Source organism: Cygnus olor, chromosome 6 (genome assembly GCF_009769625.2).
Source record: "Cygnus olor isolate bCygOlo1 chromosome 6, bCygOlo1.pri.v2, whole genome shotgun sequence".
Classification (NCBI taxonomy): domain Eukaryota; kingdom Metazoa; phylum Chordata; class Aves; order Anseriformes; family Anatidae; genus Cygnus; species Cygnus olor.
The window spans coordinates 36,324,657-36,342,156 of record NC_049174.1 but is presented as its reverse complement, the minus strand read 5'-3'; the positions used below and the strand labels follow the sequence as shown (position 1 = coordinate 36,342,156).

Sequence of the window (17,500 nt, the reverse complement as noted above, 5' to 3'; positions counted from 1 at the left end):
CACAGGTTTTCTTTCCAAGATAATAAACTATGCATTCGGTGAACAACGAGTGTATGAAGGAGACGACGGTGACTGGTGTGGCACAATCCTCTCTCCCCACAAAATATATACACGAGCATTTATGTGCGTAAATCATTCCTTCTTGCTGCCCCCCAGCAAGGCCACGGGCACCTGCCAAAGCTTTCGCTGTAACTGGGGCTGTGCCAGTTTGTTCTTCCTCTCTTTTGGCATCTGAGTGTGACAGTGGATGTGCAAAGTTGCAAACCCACTGTGCCCCAAACCATAGCCACATCATGCAGACGACACGTACTCATTTTATTGCTATAGGATTCTGGGGCCTTTACTCCTTTCTTTCATGGAGAAGACCTGCAGTTTTTCCTTTTATTCAAGGGCCTCATCTTTTTTCTTTCTTCCCTGTGTGTGCTGTATCATCTCAGCAGTTAAAGACTCGATAGCAGAAAGTTGTCAGAAATCAATTCTTCTTCCCCTAATTGCATGGGTGTGATAAAAGATCACACACAGAATCGGCAAGAATTTACACACGCACACAAACAAATAGCCCTTATCAATTCACGTGAAAGATCAGATAAGCCCATTATCTAGCATCGTCCGTAACAGTGTGCGACAAGAGCTTGGGGAAGGAGATATAGGAGTGCGAGGGACTACAGTGGAAGTCACGATGAGGAAATTCAGAAGAAAAAAATCTAGATTGCAAAAAATTATCTGTGGATTTCTGGTCTAAGGGAAAATGGTGTGCCCAGAGATAGCACTGTGCCCTGCTGCCTGTTTTGAATGTAGAGCATCACTAAAGTCAAAGAGCTGAAGAAATGAATCCATGGAGAAAAGCTTGTTTTGTGCTCACCGTGTACCCATCGCTGCACTAGCGTGTGGCTGCCCATCACCAGGACCTGGTCTCCTTTGCTCAGGAACAAGTCCTTGGAGAGGACACATCTCTGGTAGCACAGCCAATACGCTGCCTTCAGGGAGTGACAGCTGTTCATCAGTGAGCTGAGCACAAGTCCTCTGCAAACTGCAAAGGAGAGGAGCCTACAAAGGCATTTTCTTAATAGTAGCACCTTGTGACTCTTCGTCTCAGCAGTGTGATACTGAACTTGTGTAGTTAGGGTGCTTAGCTCTAACAGGAATTCAGAACTCAAAAGTATTTAATATAGAGACTTTTGAGAAAACAGTTTCTTTGATAGTTTCTTTAATACGCAGTGGATCTATGCACAAATATTTCTCTCACATTGCAGAATATTTTGGAGCAAAGTTTATCCCATCAAGATTCAGGTATAGAAAGGCAGCAAAAGATAGAAGACTAAGTGGTCCACCTAGAAATCACCTTTGAGTACCCATTAGTACTTCTGGTCTCAACAGGCATCCCCAACGTTGTAAACAGCCTGCAGAGAGCATGTAGAAGAAAGGACCATGGTCCTGCTTTCCTTTCCAGGTGGCTACACATGCAACATCATGCAAAGAAGGCAGAAATTGAATGTTTTCCAGAGAAAGGGGAGGTCTCGTGCCAGCTCATGTCTCCTGCAAAATCCTGCGTTTCAGGGAAGTCTCAGCTGGCTGGTGTTTTTCTGCCCCCTTGTACTGGCAAGTAGCAGAGAAGTTGACTTAGATTTGTGCTGAATGGGGAGTGAGTTCCTAGAGGGAAACCTCATCTTTGAAAAGCAACTGATTCTGGCAAATTTAATCCAAAAAGGTGAAGTGGTGGATAGATAAGACAGACTGAAAACAAAGGCCTAAAATGCAAGTGTTTATACAGCCTTAACTAAAAGGTACCAGATACGATAAAAAGCCCATAGGATGTAAAATAACAGTTTTAAAATGGATACTTTTTAGCAGTGTGTAAGAGAAGTTATCTAATACTCCCAAAGAAAACTGTGTTCACCAAGGGTGCAGTATAGATGACAAATGGTGAATGAAACATTGCCATGAAAGTGTATGTAGAGAGATCTGATTAAGTAGAAGCTGACTTCTTGACCACCTAAAGCAAAAAGAAAATAGTCCAGCTTCATTTTCATGCAAGCTCGGGTTATGTTTGAGAGCAGGTATTAGTTTCTTTTGAGCAGCAAACAAGAAAGTTGATGAAATACTCCAGGAAGTTCAGATTTAAATGTTAACTGAAAGGGGAGTTTGGACGTATGTGTTCTTCTTTAGTTGTTCATTCATTGCTGAAATCTGAGCTTGAAACTTCTTCCAACAGCCGTGGATTTGGGATATCGAACCCTTCCAGTGGAAGATGCACTGTTCCTTAATCATTGTTTTTGAAAGCGTGCAGAAATTTTGAGCATAAAGACCTCTCAAATGTGAAAATTCTCCTCCTATAGTGAACGTCACAGCGTTATTTTTTCTGTCTTGTAAAATGGTTTTTCAAAGGGCCATAAGTTGATAGTCCAGAGGAGAAGGCATCTCTAATTTTGACAGCAGGAGAAAAGATGCCTCTGTAGGTACCTCTGTAACCTTCAGCTTAAAAGCCAGGTATAATTTTGAGGAGCAGTTTGTTATGTTTAAAGTGTGAGCAGAGTCTGTAGCAAGTATTCCAAGAGCATTAGTGGCCTTATGGACTTCTTTTCAGTTCCCTTCCTGACCAGTCTCTGAGTGAGATGTGGATCACTGGGGTTTCAGAAGAACTGTCGGGCAGACCATGCTAAACATGAACCCTACCAACTGTGAAAATTTTGGTCTGTAACAAACATTTCAAGCCGTGGCAAAGTGGCAGGAGTTAAGTGAGCACTGTGACATTCACCTGTGAGGCACTGAGAGACCTCAGGAATGCACTGGCCCCAGAGGTGTGGAGCACCAAGATATTCCTTCCCAAGTATTAGAGAAAACCAAAATATTTCATAGAATATCCCGAGTTGGAAGGGATCATCAAGTATGACTCCTTGTACTACTTGCACACACTTGGTCTTTCTGTAAAACTTCAAATCTGTTATATAGTATTGGAGTACTCAGGATCTGATCTGCAGGTGGAGAAACTGAGGCAGAAAGTGAATAACAAGCTTTTGCAGTACGATGCACCAAATCACAGGTACCTTTTGAAGTGCATTTGTGTTGCCCAGCTGCAATGCCTCTGCCCCAGCTTCTTCTTGCTTTTCCCAGTCAAGTTTCAGGTAACTGTCGCCATGGGACGGCGAGGAGCAATGACATCTATGTTTAAATCATGTACTTAAATTTTCATTAGCTGATAAGTCTGATGAGCTGGAAGTGGAGTATTTTTTATCTTTCCAAAAGATTGCATTTCTGCCATCATACTGGAAGATACACAGAGGGTAGTGAAGGTGTTAGGTTTTGAGTGGTATTTTTTCTCATCTGTTTCAATTGCCCGGCTGCTGATTAATAGTTGAAGCATTTTGCTCGTTTGGTATCAGCAGTATAATAAAGGAGAGGGGAACTATCTCGGAAACACAAAGAGCAAAAATATTTTGTGATCTGTTCTCGCTCAGATGTGTACTTCAAATTGCATTCCCTCAGTTGAGGGAAATAATTTCAGTTACCCTGGTCACAGTAGAAAGCAGTCCTCTTTTTGAAAGCCTTTTTTCATTAATGTAGATATGTTTCTTAGATGAGAAACGATGTTTCTTCTAATTACGGTTACATGTAGTTAATTTCCTTTTTAAAAGCTCGGTGTGAAAGGCAGTTTCTTTTCAAAAGGGGGAAAAAAAAGAAAAAAAAAGTGATACAGCTGATGTTCCTGTTGCCTTAGCAACAGATTTATTTATTAGGGTCTGAAATGACATGAGTTAATATACCGCATACCTGCTGATCGGCAAACTCTCCTATTTCAGCTCCAGTTGACAATTAAGTCCTGGACAGCTACAGCCAGGGGTTATGTTACTCATTAGGAGAACTAGGTCATTACTGGAAATCAAGGCACTTAAGGCAGCATGGATAAAATACAAAATTCAACATCTCAGGAGTGAGGGGTTTTTATGTTAATTAACCTTATTTCCTTTCATTAAAAAAAAAATCTTTCATATATGCATATGAACAGTGGATCAATTAATTGGAAAAAAAAAAAGTAAGCTGTAGTTTACTTTCTTCTCCTAGTTGTCTTCATTTCCTTTGGAAGGGTTTCATTATTTTATGGAAAATTCTTATGTCTATATGATGAGTAAAAAGGGTATTAAAATTAAGAAGGGAATCATCATGGAAATCAGCTTTACCACAAGGGAATGAGCAAATAAAAGCCTTGGAATGAAAATAAATAGCTTTGCTAATACCTCACCTAAGGAGCAGAATATAAGCCCATCAGAGCTTGGAGATATTTAGAGGTACTTCTTTGCTTCTTTATTAAGGCAGTTACATAGTTTATTGACCTTCAGAAACCGAAACTTTAGAGAACTAATCCAAGTTGTTGGTAAATATTCTATTTACAGAAGGCTGTTCAGTGGTGTAGTGCACAGTCACTCCTGTAGTTAGTAATGGGCTGCTGGTTTCCAGTAAAATTAAATATATTCTCTGAAGTTTATTAAGATATCTGAGTGGGAGTTTTAAACTTGATCAGTCATAAGTGATTTAATAAAGCTCTCCTGAAAGCCTTTATTTACTAACTTTTAGCAGGCTTCATTCTGATATTGGAGAACTTAATAGGCTGAAAAATAATCATATTAAAATAAAACTTTTTTTTTTTTTTTTTTACTTACTGCTTCCCCAAATAAATTTAGTTCTTTCACTTCTACTAAGAACTGTACTTTCTTTTCTCTATTTAAGCTCTGTGGCCCAATTCTGCTCCTCATTATGTGTAGATAAATTTGGTGTAAACACTTTTTCCACTCCTGTAAAGTCATGGTTAAAGCAACATCTTACCTGGGGTGCACATAGTAGGAGCAGTAAGAGGTTGTAAGAGCACTGTTATCTGCAACAGAAGCAAAACTCAAGCCCTTTGAGTGGTTTTCTGCTACAGGGATTATTTGCACTCCGAGTACCCCACAGCCATGTGTTTCTATTTCCAAAGCCATCTTCACCTCGGTTAGTATAGCAATAATTTACTGAAAAACCCAAGGTGCCGGTGGGCACGGTGCTGAGTGTGACCCACCGGAGGTGATCTCCTGCCGATGCTGCTGCGCCTCACGGGCAGGAGTGTGGTGCGAAGAGGTCTGCAGAGCAATGTGAAGGAAGCCCTTGCTGCTTAGCATGTCACAGCTGCTCAAACGTGAAGGTGTGACGGTGAGGGAGAAGGGATTTTTACGTATCAGGAAAAAAAGGGAAATAACTTGAAGATTCTGCTTAAATACCGCAGGTGGAAACCTTCCTTCTTCATTCCCTTTGTACTGCCCAGACACTCATAGGACTGCCACATTAGTGCTGTCCTCTGAAGACTCTTAGAACAAATGTTTCAACCATGGCTGAAAAACTGATTTTGAGTTAAGGTAAGACTGGAAAGATGTAAGATTATTTAATTTGGAGTCAGTGTATCACAGTTTGCTATAAAAGCTCCAGTAAGCTTGTCTCTCCCCTTTTCCATGATAGGAGATTAATTTTATGGTGTCCTTTCTTCTCTGGGCAACTGTGAAACAGATTGGTTAGCAGAAATGCATGTGAACTGGTAGAAACTGAGGAGCCCTTTCATGGCTCTGGAGGAAGGGGGCTTGAACTCGCCCTCCTATTTCCATCAAAGCATCTTTTTCTGCCCCATTCTCCCAGACCTATCTTGGTGTTTATCCTTCAAACCTCTTCCTTTCCTCTTCCCAGGCTCAGCTCCATGGGCATGTCCTCCTTTATATTCTGCTTGTACAGCAAATTTGCGTCTTGTTTTTCTCTCCCCCGGTTTCCCAGCTTTTCTCTGTCCAGAAGTTTCAGTCACCCTCCCTTCCAAGTTGGTCTCTGTTTGCTCCTAAGCCCTGTTGTCCAACCTGACTGTGTTGCCCTCTTGGTCTCTATCAGTGGTTTCCTTACTCAATTTATCACATTTTTCCCTGTATGGAATGACCTGGTGTTTACATCTTTTCGTCTCTTCCCTTTATGTCTTCACTCAGCTCACTATTTCTTTGCCATGCTATTTTTGCATAGCTGGTCATATTGATCAGATCTTATTTGTCCCTACTGCTTTTGTGGTTCACTTCTGAGGGCTTTAGTCAAGCTAGAACAGCACACATTTCTATTACCACTTTCTGCCCCTTCATCCCCCCTCTTCTACCACTGTCTTTTTCTTAACCAAATCTTCCCCATTTTCTCACAGTTTCATATTTTTAATGCATATAAACCAGTTCTTTATTCTGCAAAGTTCCAGGAATTTTGATTCGGAGTCCAGCAGAGAATCATGGAATGAAGACAAGATCTGTCTTCACAGATGCTGGATCCTGCCTGGGTTTCAGCAGCCTGCCTGTGGAGGTAGAAGGTAGGAGAGGTCTTACTTGGCTTTGGCCTCTGGTGTGTCCAAGACACATGGACCACTCAGTGACCAGGCACCAGAAAGAATTTTGCAGAGTCTTGGCTACGTTTTTAGGAAGATCTTCACAAGGCAACAAAGAGCATGTCTTTGACACAGAATCAAACCACTCAAATATTCAGTTCTTGCTCTAAAACAAAAGGAGGCTTGATACTTAAAACAGAGGCTTCTTTGAATTTAATATATGTAAGATGGTGCTTTGCGGTTTCATTGGGTGGTAGATTTTAAATCCTGTTCTTTGGATGTGTCTGGAAAAATTTTGGCAGAATTTTCTGGAAGGCTACAGTCCGAGATAGCTTCAGTCCTGGGAAACATCATAAACAAGGACAGAAGGGGTTTTGTAGTAAGTCCCAGGCAAAATCAGTAGATGATGCCACCCTTTGTAATATGCAGCACCCATCACCAAAGCAGGCGAATACCTTCCGAAAAACAAAAATTAAATCATTCGTAAGCCAATGATCTAACATTCTTCCTTATTGTCACCAATAATGGGGGATTATGTTTCTTCTGTTTCTTCCTTCAAAGCTCCTTTATTAATTCCTTCTTACTGCACTGCAACTATTTGGATTTTCTTCTCATCGTTCCCTTCTTTTCATCCCCCACTTTCCTCTTCTCCATGTTTTTCACCCTTTCTTTCTCCCTTTGTCTTCTATAATCTCTGCTTTTTCTTGCTTGCAGTTGTGCAAAAACTTGACTCGATGAAATTAGTTCATTCCTTGTTCTGAAAGCTGTGAGATTTGGAGTTGTTTTAATCTCTTTGAATAATGAGTTTCAGGCCTTGGTCTTGGTGCCAAGAAGTTCCTGCTTAGGAGCTTCATCCTTGGAGAGGACAGCTGCACAAATCCACAAAGGATGAGTTATTTTAGGTACCTGTGCTAACTCCTCTCACGGTATTGCTCAGTTACCAGGACTTTTGACCCTGATAGAGTATTTGGGGGAGTATTAAGTAGTCGTAGTTTGGTGATGTGAGCTCACCATGAAAATGAGAGAGGAACAGAGCATCAAGGCGGTCTTGTACAGTGGGTTTGCCGTTGTCAGGCAAATGTGTAATGTATTTTTTATGTAGTGATTTACGTTTGATTCTTCTGTTCTTCCGAGGAACCACCTGAGTAAATTCTTAGCCATTATTATCATATTCATACCCATCGTTTATTACCATGGCATGATTTTTCATAGCGTGTTGAATTACAATAGGATATGCTGTGCGTGGTTATCAGAGCTGTCAGGGTCACTCAGATTATTTTATCTGCCCTACCATGACTCCCAACAACAGGAAACCATTTGTTATGTTACCTTTACAACACAAAAGGAAGTTCATGCACATTTTTTCTCCAAGAAACTATTTGGGGGTAGTCCGTAGCGGTTACCGGATTCCACTAAAAATTCAACAGAAACGGTTTTCATTTGAATCCTGCACTTGTGAAAAGCTAGGTTCACTAATTTGGAGCAAAAGAAATGAAAAAAGGCAACAGAATGAAAGTACATTGATTTTTACACCAAAGTAACTGAGACCAAACGCCGGTCTTTGTCTTCAAAGGTTAGTCTCTCTTTAAGAAATAAGCAGGAGGCTCAATGACTGATGCTGATCCTGAGGTTTCTTTGGTTAGAGAATGCACAATATTTTATTTTGAGTTTTTTCTTCATGAATTGTGAGGGGAGAAGAAGAAGAATCTAAACAATAAACTCCCAAGGTTCTTTTTTTATGAATCTCTTCTAGATAACACAAGATAGGAGAAAATGCTTTTCCAGCGTAAAGCAAAATGCCACCCATTTTTCTCAGGCCAGCAATTTGAAAAAATCAGAAGGTAAAATACACACTCCTCACTGTAAATACGTCATGGGATATAATAAAATAAAACACTGTCTTTGCTGGTTCTGTTCGGCTGCTCTTTGCCTGTATACTGCCATCTTTGAATTCCTTGGCATGCACAGGTATTTTGCAAGCACAGGTATTTTGCAAGCACAGGTGAGGATCAGAACCTTTTCTTCTACTTGTAGGACCTCCCAGTTTGGCTAGAATTTATTCTGTAGGCTCCTTTTTTCAGTGACACTTAGGCAAAAACCTTTGCTTCTAGCCGACTCCATTTTCTATTAACTGAGGGGGTATTGGAGATCGTGGTAACTTTTGATGCTGATGATGCCAGACAATGTTTAGAGGCACAATTACAGCAGACATTTTGTAAGCGTATCAGCTGAAGAAGGAAACTCATTGGACTTAACTACATATTTACACTGTACCTCTGCCTCATATTGGAAATGTAAAAAGATGGAAAAATGCTGTGATAAATTGAATAAATGGAAAGCAATTAACTTTTCCTTCATGTTTGCATTTTCATAGTTATTTCTTTTTCCCCTGTTTCATTTCTAATAGCTCTTTCCTGGCAGTAATATTTCCTCTTTTGCAGTTATCATGAGCATTGTTACCAGAAATTTGGTATTAGAATTTTAATTTTTTCTGTCCCTTTTCTTTTAAATCTTAACATAGAAAATGTATATTAAAGTCATTTGATTTAGGAAAGTCCTCTGCCCTTCGTGAAAATAATTACTTGAATGTATTTCATTTGGTGTGTTGAATAGGCTCGTAACGTTAGTCCTCGTACTTTAGGACGAATATTATCCTCCAGAAGTCTTTAACTGACTCCGATCCTCGCCACTTTCCTGTAAATGAAAGCTCCTCTAAAACCTTATCTTACAGATGAGGAAACCTGGGCAGAGCAGTCTCGTGGGAAATCAGTGAAATCAGTGTCAGGAAAAGCCCAGAACTCTGCGATTCTCTGTTTTGAAGGCCATACTTATTTTTTTTTTTGCCATGGCACTGCTACTGTCTAATATTATGGGATTATAATAAACCTGTGTTCACATGTTGCAGATTTAATGTAGAATGTCAAAGTGTACTATAGTAAGCAGTGCAATGCGTGTTAAAATCACTGGTATTTTTCTGTGGGTGAGGTTTGACATGAAATGGAGCCCGATTTCTAGCTTGGTGTTGTGCATTTAAGGACTGCACCATTCATTGATGTGCTGCTGCTCATTTCTTGAGAATGCCTTGGACAGATACAGGGTCAACAGGAGGCTGATGTCATGTGAGTCCTCTTATCAGCCTGTGGCATCCTTCATCGCCCTCCCCAAGTCTGTACCGTATCAGCCAAAGCAGTGCAGAACCTCAAGTTCCTGCTTTTATCACCCAAACAAAGAACGTTCCTAGGATAAAGGCACCTTCCAGCTCCTGGCTCTGCATGCGATGGAGGGGCCCGACTCTCAGCACCAGTTTTTCTTCTGCCCGTGCTTTTCTTCTCTTTCATTGTTTCAGAAATTTTAAGTATAACAAAGATTTTCACAGGTTATCTACCTCCTCATCCTTGTTTCTTTTGTTCTCCGTCCTCCTCACTGTACCATGCTTCTCTTCTAACATTGCTGGGTGTCTTTCCTCTCTATCTTCTTTTCCTCTTCAGTTCTCCTCCTTTAATTACCATGCAGTTTTATTTTTGCTTCCTAATTCATATCTTTACTGATATTTTTCTGCCCTTTTCTCTACCACTGATAACACTCTCAAGTGCTGTCTGCAGCTTCTGTTTCCATCAGTCCGATTCTTCTGCATTCTTTCATTTTTCACAACCATGTACCTTTTCCTTTTTCTTTTCTTTTTACTATGTACTTTTTCTCCCCTGAGTTTGGACATGCCATCGTTTTTAAATTCTCAACTTGAGCAGTTGTGTTCATTGATTTTTCTTCTCTTCTCGTGGTTCTGTCTCTTTATGTTCTTTTGCTATCTTGTCTTGCCTCTTTGCTGCCAAACTCAGTCCTCACTCTTTCACCTTCTCAAAACTAGATAGACCAGCTGCAGTGAGGCTGTCGTCCACTTTAAGATCTGGGTCTTAGAAACTTCATTTCCTTAAACTTAATTATTGATTCTGTGCTCACAGACTTCCTTCCCTGCCCCTCACACCTTCCTGCTCTGCTGCAGCCTTTTGGGGGCTGATGTCCCTTGTCCTCCCTTTTCCTCCGTGGGTGTCCTGGCTTGCCAGTCCTCTGTCTCCAAAAGTGATGCCCAACTCCATAAATAATGAATGCTGTTCTAGTGGTTTTGTTTTTTGTGAGCCATTTTCTGGCAGTAATTGCAGGTAGCCATGAATTGTGTTTTAGCTGTTGGTGTGTAGCCTATAAAAGTAATAAAATGCCAGTTTAACTTGTGAAAAATTCGTACCTGTGTTAGTAATGCCATTTCTGAATGCCACCTGTGTGTCTGTCTGACATTCGGGTGATTTCATGAAATGGGGAGGCAGAAGGAGATGCACCCAGGCAGGGGCAGCTGGAGCTGCTGCTCTTTTTCCACTGATTTCTTACTGATGCTTGCCATAGGGTGCTCCTCGGTGAGCTGGAAACGGTGCTGCTTGTCCCGTCCGGGCTTTCAGGGTGCTTTGCTTAGGATTGTGTAGAAAATGTTGTGAATTGCTTGGATTTAAGGCACTGTAAAAAAATGAAATGTGACTGTGTGCACTCACAATTTTGAATTATCTACCACTCAAATGCTAAATGTCTTAAGAAGATTAAGATCAAGCTTTTTAATATTGCTTTTAGCTGAGCTTATTTGTAACCCTTTCAGAATATGTCACACCTTGGGAGATGGCACAACAGGACCGCTGTTATCACAGGCATTACATACCCTTGATGCAGTATTTTCTGAAATATTAAGACTTTCTCCCTGGCTCAGCACTTTCTTGTTATTGATTAACTTGCATAAATCATAGTTTTTAAACTTTTTTTTTTTTTTACCAAAATAAACTGCATTCATTTTACCCCTTTGAGCAAGTTCTGTCTCTCCTGCACAACTCTTCTACTTTCTAATTGCATAGCTATATGTGTCTTTCTCCAAATCCTAAATAACTGGGATTATCACCAAGTGTGATACGTTTACATACGCTTAAAAATTTAAGCTTAAGTCACAGAAGACCATCTGGGTCTCTTACTGAATTTCACTCAAATTTAAGAGATGAATATGCACAGAATAATATAAAGGGCCAAATTCTGCTATTTCTTTCTTTCTTTCTTTTTTTTCCACGTCTTTTCCATCACTGGTCAGGGTGTAGGCATCCTGCTGCAGAAGGGAATAACTCCAGGTGAGCCGGTCTGTGTGTGTTCTTCTTCCAAGTCCAGCAAAGGGCAAGGCTCAAGGGCTCAGGCTGAATTCACAAAATCCCTGAAAAGCAGAAGGGGGTTTTGAAAACTTTTGCTATTGACTGTGTAGTGGAGCATCGTCGTAGTTGCTTTTTTAATCATTTTAGGCTGAAAAGAGGGATGTCAAGTCATCAATTAATCCTGACAGCATCCTTCTGTGGTGAAAAAATAATACTGTCACACCCATTTTATAAACAGAAAATCTAAAGCAGAGATAATGGAGGCTCAATACTGATGCTGCTGATACTGCAACCCTCCCGTTCCTCGCCTGTGGACGGTCTGGAAAGTTTTGTTTCAGATTGCAAGGGGAAGTCGCTGTAAGTCAGGAGGAACCGTGGGCTGGCTCCCACACCCGGACCGCTAAACCTCAGCCAGTTCTTAAGAGAGGCTTAAAGTGTCTCTCTTGAAACGTGTTTGGGAAACAAAAATTAAAAAAGCCTTGAGTAATCCTAGGTAATATATACATATATATATACTGTGCAGTATCTAAATGTGGAAATTGAGCATCTCCAACAGCTATGCTCTCAATGCAAATCTAGGTAAAAGGAAGCATATGGTGCCCGTGTCCATTTTGTGGCAATTTACAGCTGGAGTTTGGTCATTCTGATGTTTTCATGTTCTTACGATGAAATTAGACTGCATTCGTACCCAGCCCAGTTCTTACTCTTCCTGTACCAGATGCATATCAGATCCAGTAAAAAACAAGAGGATTTTAAATACTTAAACAGCAAAACCAAACCCTAGAATCAAATTAGCTAAATTTTCCCCAAAACATAATATCTTAAAAGAAAATTTTGTATTTTTTTCAGCCTTTTATACAATTTTGCAGTTCTTCCTAAGGAAATGGAGCATATATATAATTAATACTGTTTAATAAAGCTCCAAAATGCAACAGATGCAGCCAAAAGTGCACGTCATTTTGAGCAGATCTTTAGAGAACAGACATTCCATATTGTGTTCATCTTTTTCCACGATCACTGCTATGACAATCTGGTGTGTTTAGCAGTTGTTGCTGAGTAAGGCAGACTGGATCGTATATTTTTTCTCCATGTCAGCCAAGAAGCGCAGCACTCTTTGGTGCGGTGAAGAGTTGGTCTTGTACTAGTTAGTCCTTTCTACCAGGAGCAGCTACACCTTTAGTAACTCACGGGTGAGTCGATACATTGCAATCTGTAGGTGCACGTGCTGGAAGCTTGCTGTAGGTCTTAACAAAGTGACTGGAAATAAAATGGCCGTGGTGTGGAAAAGCCGCAGGCACTGACAGCTCAGACGGTATGACCTCCCAAATAGAAAAGCTATGAGATTCACAAAATGTGTCCCTAAAACCTCTGGGTATCATATAAAAGTAAAATATTTTCAGAGGGGAGGATCACCTACATCAGAAAACCCATATGAAAGGCTCCAGTGCAGAGGAAACGTTTCCCCTTTCAGCATTCCTTCTGGGTGCCAAATTTTCCTTCTGTTCTTCCCCACCTATTAAACAAAGCTGCAACTTCCAATTCCTATCAGTTTTCCTAAATATGTGCAGCTTATGTGGCTTCTCTGAGCTGCAAGGCTTCACGTTCTCCTGCCAGCTCCTTGACAATGTGGCTCCAACAGCATCCTCCACTCTTGGCTGCCTCTGGGACCCCTGGTCTCTTCTGGAAAGGGAGAAGGAAAGCATATCCTTTTCTGGAAGGACTTTGTGTGACTGCGAAGCCGATAGCGCGGCTGTGAAAAGCTTGGAAGGATCTGTGCGAGCGTCGTGGCTCTGTCTGTCGGGACTGACTTCCCTGCGTACGTGGATGTTTGGTTCCACCTCGGGATGAGAAGCTGGGCTTGGCGTAGCTTGGCATCGCATACAGGGTGTGCTCGACAGGATCACCACCAAAAACCTGCCCGAAAGGGAAACTGAGGCAAGCAGGAAACACGGTGCTGCATGACACAGACTCGCAGCACCACCGCTTTTCTCCCTGCAAACTTTCACATTTCCAATAGTCGCTCCCTTCCAGCCAAGTCTGAATCATCTGTTGTAATCCCCCTTCAGCTCTTTCAGCTGAGCACTTGGAGGCAACTGAAATGCTCAAATACATTAACACACAGAATTTACCTGCCAGAAACAGGTGGCTATTTCAGCCCAAGCAAACCGGTGGGCAGTTATCACTATTTTTTTATCAGCTGAAGGAAATTCTCTGTCCCAGTCAGTGTTCCTATCCACCCTGCTTGCTGGAACCCCCGTGAAAACTCCTGGTTCGCAGATGTGAAACAAATTAGGAAGCTTATGCTGTTGCATTCCTCTTTATTATTGGGAACAAAACAAATCTGGGAGATGCAGAACTTCTTAAAGTAATTATTGTCTGGCTTTCCTTTTTTTTAAAAAAAAACAACTGATTCTGAGAACTGCACAGTTCCTGACGAGTTTTCAGCCTAGGAAAGTCACATTAATTATAAGATTAATTTGTTTTAATTCCCTAAACCAAAAATATTGACTGAATAAGAAATTAACACATGTAGAGCTGCAGATGTCATTTGGCTTCAGATTTCCTGATTGATATAATTATTAATCTTTCATATAGCGGTGTGACAAACCTACAGATTCATTCTAGAAAATTAGTCTGTGAGGAAAGACACCAGGGCAGCTGAGCTGTAGATTTTCCCTTAATACAGGAAGGAAAACAGTGGAATTTTCTAAATAATAAATAAGCCCAAAATATTTTAAAGACATATGGTGCACATCTGTCTGAAATACAATAATTTAAAGCAGAATAATTAAATGCAAGATACAATATTCACCTTTGCGTGGGGGAAGTCTCTCATTTCATCTTTATTAAAATGTACCAAATTTTGGAGATTTAGATCATTCGTGGCGTCTGTTTAACTATTGATTCTGTCCTAGTAAAGACAGTAGACAAGCAAATTGTTTTTTCCTTTTTTAAATAACCAAATTTGTGTTTCAAGGCACTGACTGTCATACCTATACAAGCCTTTAGTATTATCTTCAGCTGAAATTATAAATAAATACAGGTTTCTCACTCACTATTTTAACTTCCAGTTACCTCCTTAAAAGTCTAAAGGTAGAAAAAGCTTCGTGTTAGTTCTTTCCTTCTTGATCTGAAGCACTAAACAGATCAGAAGCTTTCCACTAGTACATGGATTCATAAAATTCCGGTTTTGGAAATCCTAAGTGTCTAGCAAAAGTTTTTGATTAGCATATTGCTCCTGAAAAAGGGGGGGGATAAGCTATAATGGAGATGGTATACATATCTTTTGACAGATAAAAAATAAAAATAATATTTTTTTCCTACCTTATCCTTTCTTTATCATGATTTTGCCTTCAGCTGGGTGTGATATTCAGACCTTCTCACTTTAAAAAGTTCATAATTTAAGGAGTAAAGTAAAAAGTTGGCAATTTAAGTAGTGAAGACATCATTTGAGGACAAGGAGGGATATAAGAATCTGATGAAACTGAGTTTTGATCCTGAGTGCTGGCTTGAGGAAAATATTCAACCATGCTGCATAAATAAAGGGAATTTATGCAGAAGAGCTTTAGTCCCTCAAAGTAGAACTGAAGATAAATAGTGTTCTGGTAAACAGAAAACAATTCCACAAGTAAACATAAGTGATGCTGAGATAAGTTCTGTTTATTTCAAGGGAACATGACAAAGATCCTGAAACTTTCTTTAAAGTGCTGCTGAAACTGAAAGAGAAAGAACTACCTTTTCATGTGTCCGTCCTCGGAGAGTGTTTCACTGACGTTCCAGGTACTTTTTTTTTTTCTTTAATGTAAAGTTACCATAAAATAGATATTTCTAGAAGGAATTTTCATGTATGTATTTTCCTACAGTAGTGAAAAGAACATGTTTAATATCTTCGTAGTTGTGAAAGTAAATATTGATATATTGCAAAATTAAAATTATTAGAGACAGCAAACATTTTTCATTTTAGTCGGCGGGGCAAGACCGTGTTTATGAGTTGTGTTTCAATAACACATCTATATTTATGTAAGTCTACAAATAGGTGTGAACGATTGGATGATTCAGATAGGAAATAAAATCTTTCAGGTCTCGGTCACTCATCTGAAATCCAGACTGAGATTTTAGCAGGTGAAAACACTTAGCTCCCTTTCAAACATAAGGTTAAGAACTTGCGTGGAGAGCTTCTGGTTTGTATCTGGCATGAAAGTGGTCATTAATCTTTAATATTTTTCTACCACTCTTTTGCACAGTCCTTCCTTTTCTTGGTTTCTGACAACCACCACGCGGTATAAAGTTTTACTCAATTGAAAAAGAAATAGAGCTTATCCTGGATAGACGCGGCTTTGTGTCTGAGAGGTTGTGGCAGTAAAGAGGCCGATCAAATCCTGTAGTGGGTGTGCATGTAGTAAATAAAACCTTTTGAAAATGGATATTAGCTACAGGTGAACTCCAGAATAACTGGTGTTCTAGCTCATCCATGTTTTCCAAATTGTAGGCTAGTATCTGTCTACCACCTCAGTCTGTAAAATTGGACTTGAATCAGTTGAAATTTTTTTTTTTTTTTTTGTCAGTTGTGTAGTATCTGTGGCCTGCTGGTCTGTGATTTTTCAATTGGTTTAGTTTTGATTTTCCAGCTTTTAGACACCAGGAAATTGATCTGATCCAAATAACTTTCAAGTCCCCAACTGTGGTACAGCTGGATTGGAAAAAAAGGTCATCATTGGGTAGTAGGAAATTCTTCCTGCTTTCCGTCCACTTCTTTTTAGGCAGTTTTCTGAAAGCCTGTTCTTCAAGGCAGGTCTTATCGCAGATCCCAAGGCAACGTTGCTTTCCAGACTGAGTGCACCAGATTTCTTAGAAGGAGAAATTTCTAAGGAATATGTGACAGATAGGAATATATGATGGTGCACTGCGGGAACAGATTCTATTGACACTCATTTTGGATGTTGTTACATATCTCATTTGTGGCTTCAGTACTTATGAATAATGTAGATCATCCTAAATTTATGCCAGTATATCAAATCTATATGCCGCACCTCTTGTCTTGTCAATTCATTCATTCTCATGTATAAATAGAATCTATATAAAGGGCAACATGGTGAAATGTGTCTCATCACCATGCATTTGATAGGGCCGTATTCATACAAATGACATATGCAGGTCATTGCTAACAAGTACCAATAAAACCTGTTGCACATGCTTTGCTTAAAATCTATTTAAGAGATTTTTTTACAGACTTTTTTTTAATAAATTGTTGGCACAGCAATTCTGTTCCCTCCAGTTATGGGATCAAATTCCCTCAGTATTACAAGTGTCATGTTTACAGTCTTTGGTAAGAAAAAAAGAAATGTATTTCATAATTCGGTAATCATTCATTATTTGAAAACCCAATTTTTCAGTACCTCGCTAGTTAGAAGTACACAGTGAATATCCAGAAGGAAGTTAAGAAATATTTTATTTTCAGTGATGCTAAAGCTTGTTTGTAGGCTGTAATAGGGTCAAGAGGTAAGACTTACGTAGGGCTTTGGATGATTGACTCTGGTGTGGTCTCTGCCAGTGATGGAGAGGTGAAAGCTGGCGAGTATCCCAGTGGCAGCCACAAGTCACCCCTTAGGAATGAAATTCGTGTTAGCTATCCGATCACTGATCTTTATGCACACTTTCAAGTAGGGGTTTAATAATGTTTTCTGTGATTGGTATTCTTTCTTAGGATGTAAGCTGCATTTTCAGCATACTTTTTTTAAGGACGATGACATTTGGCTAGATAGCGGTGGCAGCAGAGCAGTGTGCCTGTCTTCGTGGCTAGCCCAGACATCCAAGCCACTGTACAGGCAGCAGTGACACTCGGTCCTTACCCTAGCACATAAGGACAGCCTTCAGAGACAGGCTGCCCCGAACACCCCAAACCTCATTCCCATTCTCACCTCAGCACCCCCAGCTCTGAAACAAACTCAGACCTCCCTCAGGAGCT

General features: G+C 40.2%; 1 protein-coding gene across 49 annotated transcripts in view; it reads left to right on the top strand.

Annotated features, from left to right (window-relative positions):
- Positions 1 to 17,500, top strand: part of GTDC1 (glycosyltransferase like domain containing 1) — a 183,149-nt gene that overhangs the window by 148,863 nt on the left and 16,786 nt on the right. For 47 of the 49 annotated variants that reach the window (XM_040560672.1, XM_040560651.1, XM_040560638.1 and 44 more), the window contains one exon: positions 15,206 to 15,315. The exons of the other annotated variants lie outside the window; for them this stretch is intronic. In XM_040560672.1, the coding sequence (XP_040416606.1) occupies positions 15,206 to 15,315 (110 nt within the window). The remainder of the gene's footprint in view (positions 1 to 15,205; positions 15,316 to 17,500) is intronic. 49 annotated transcript variants of the gene reach the window in all.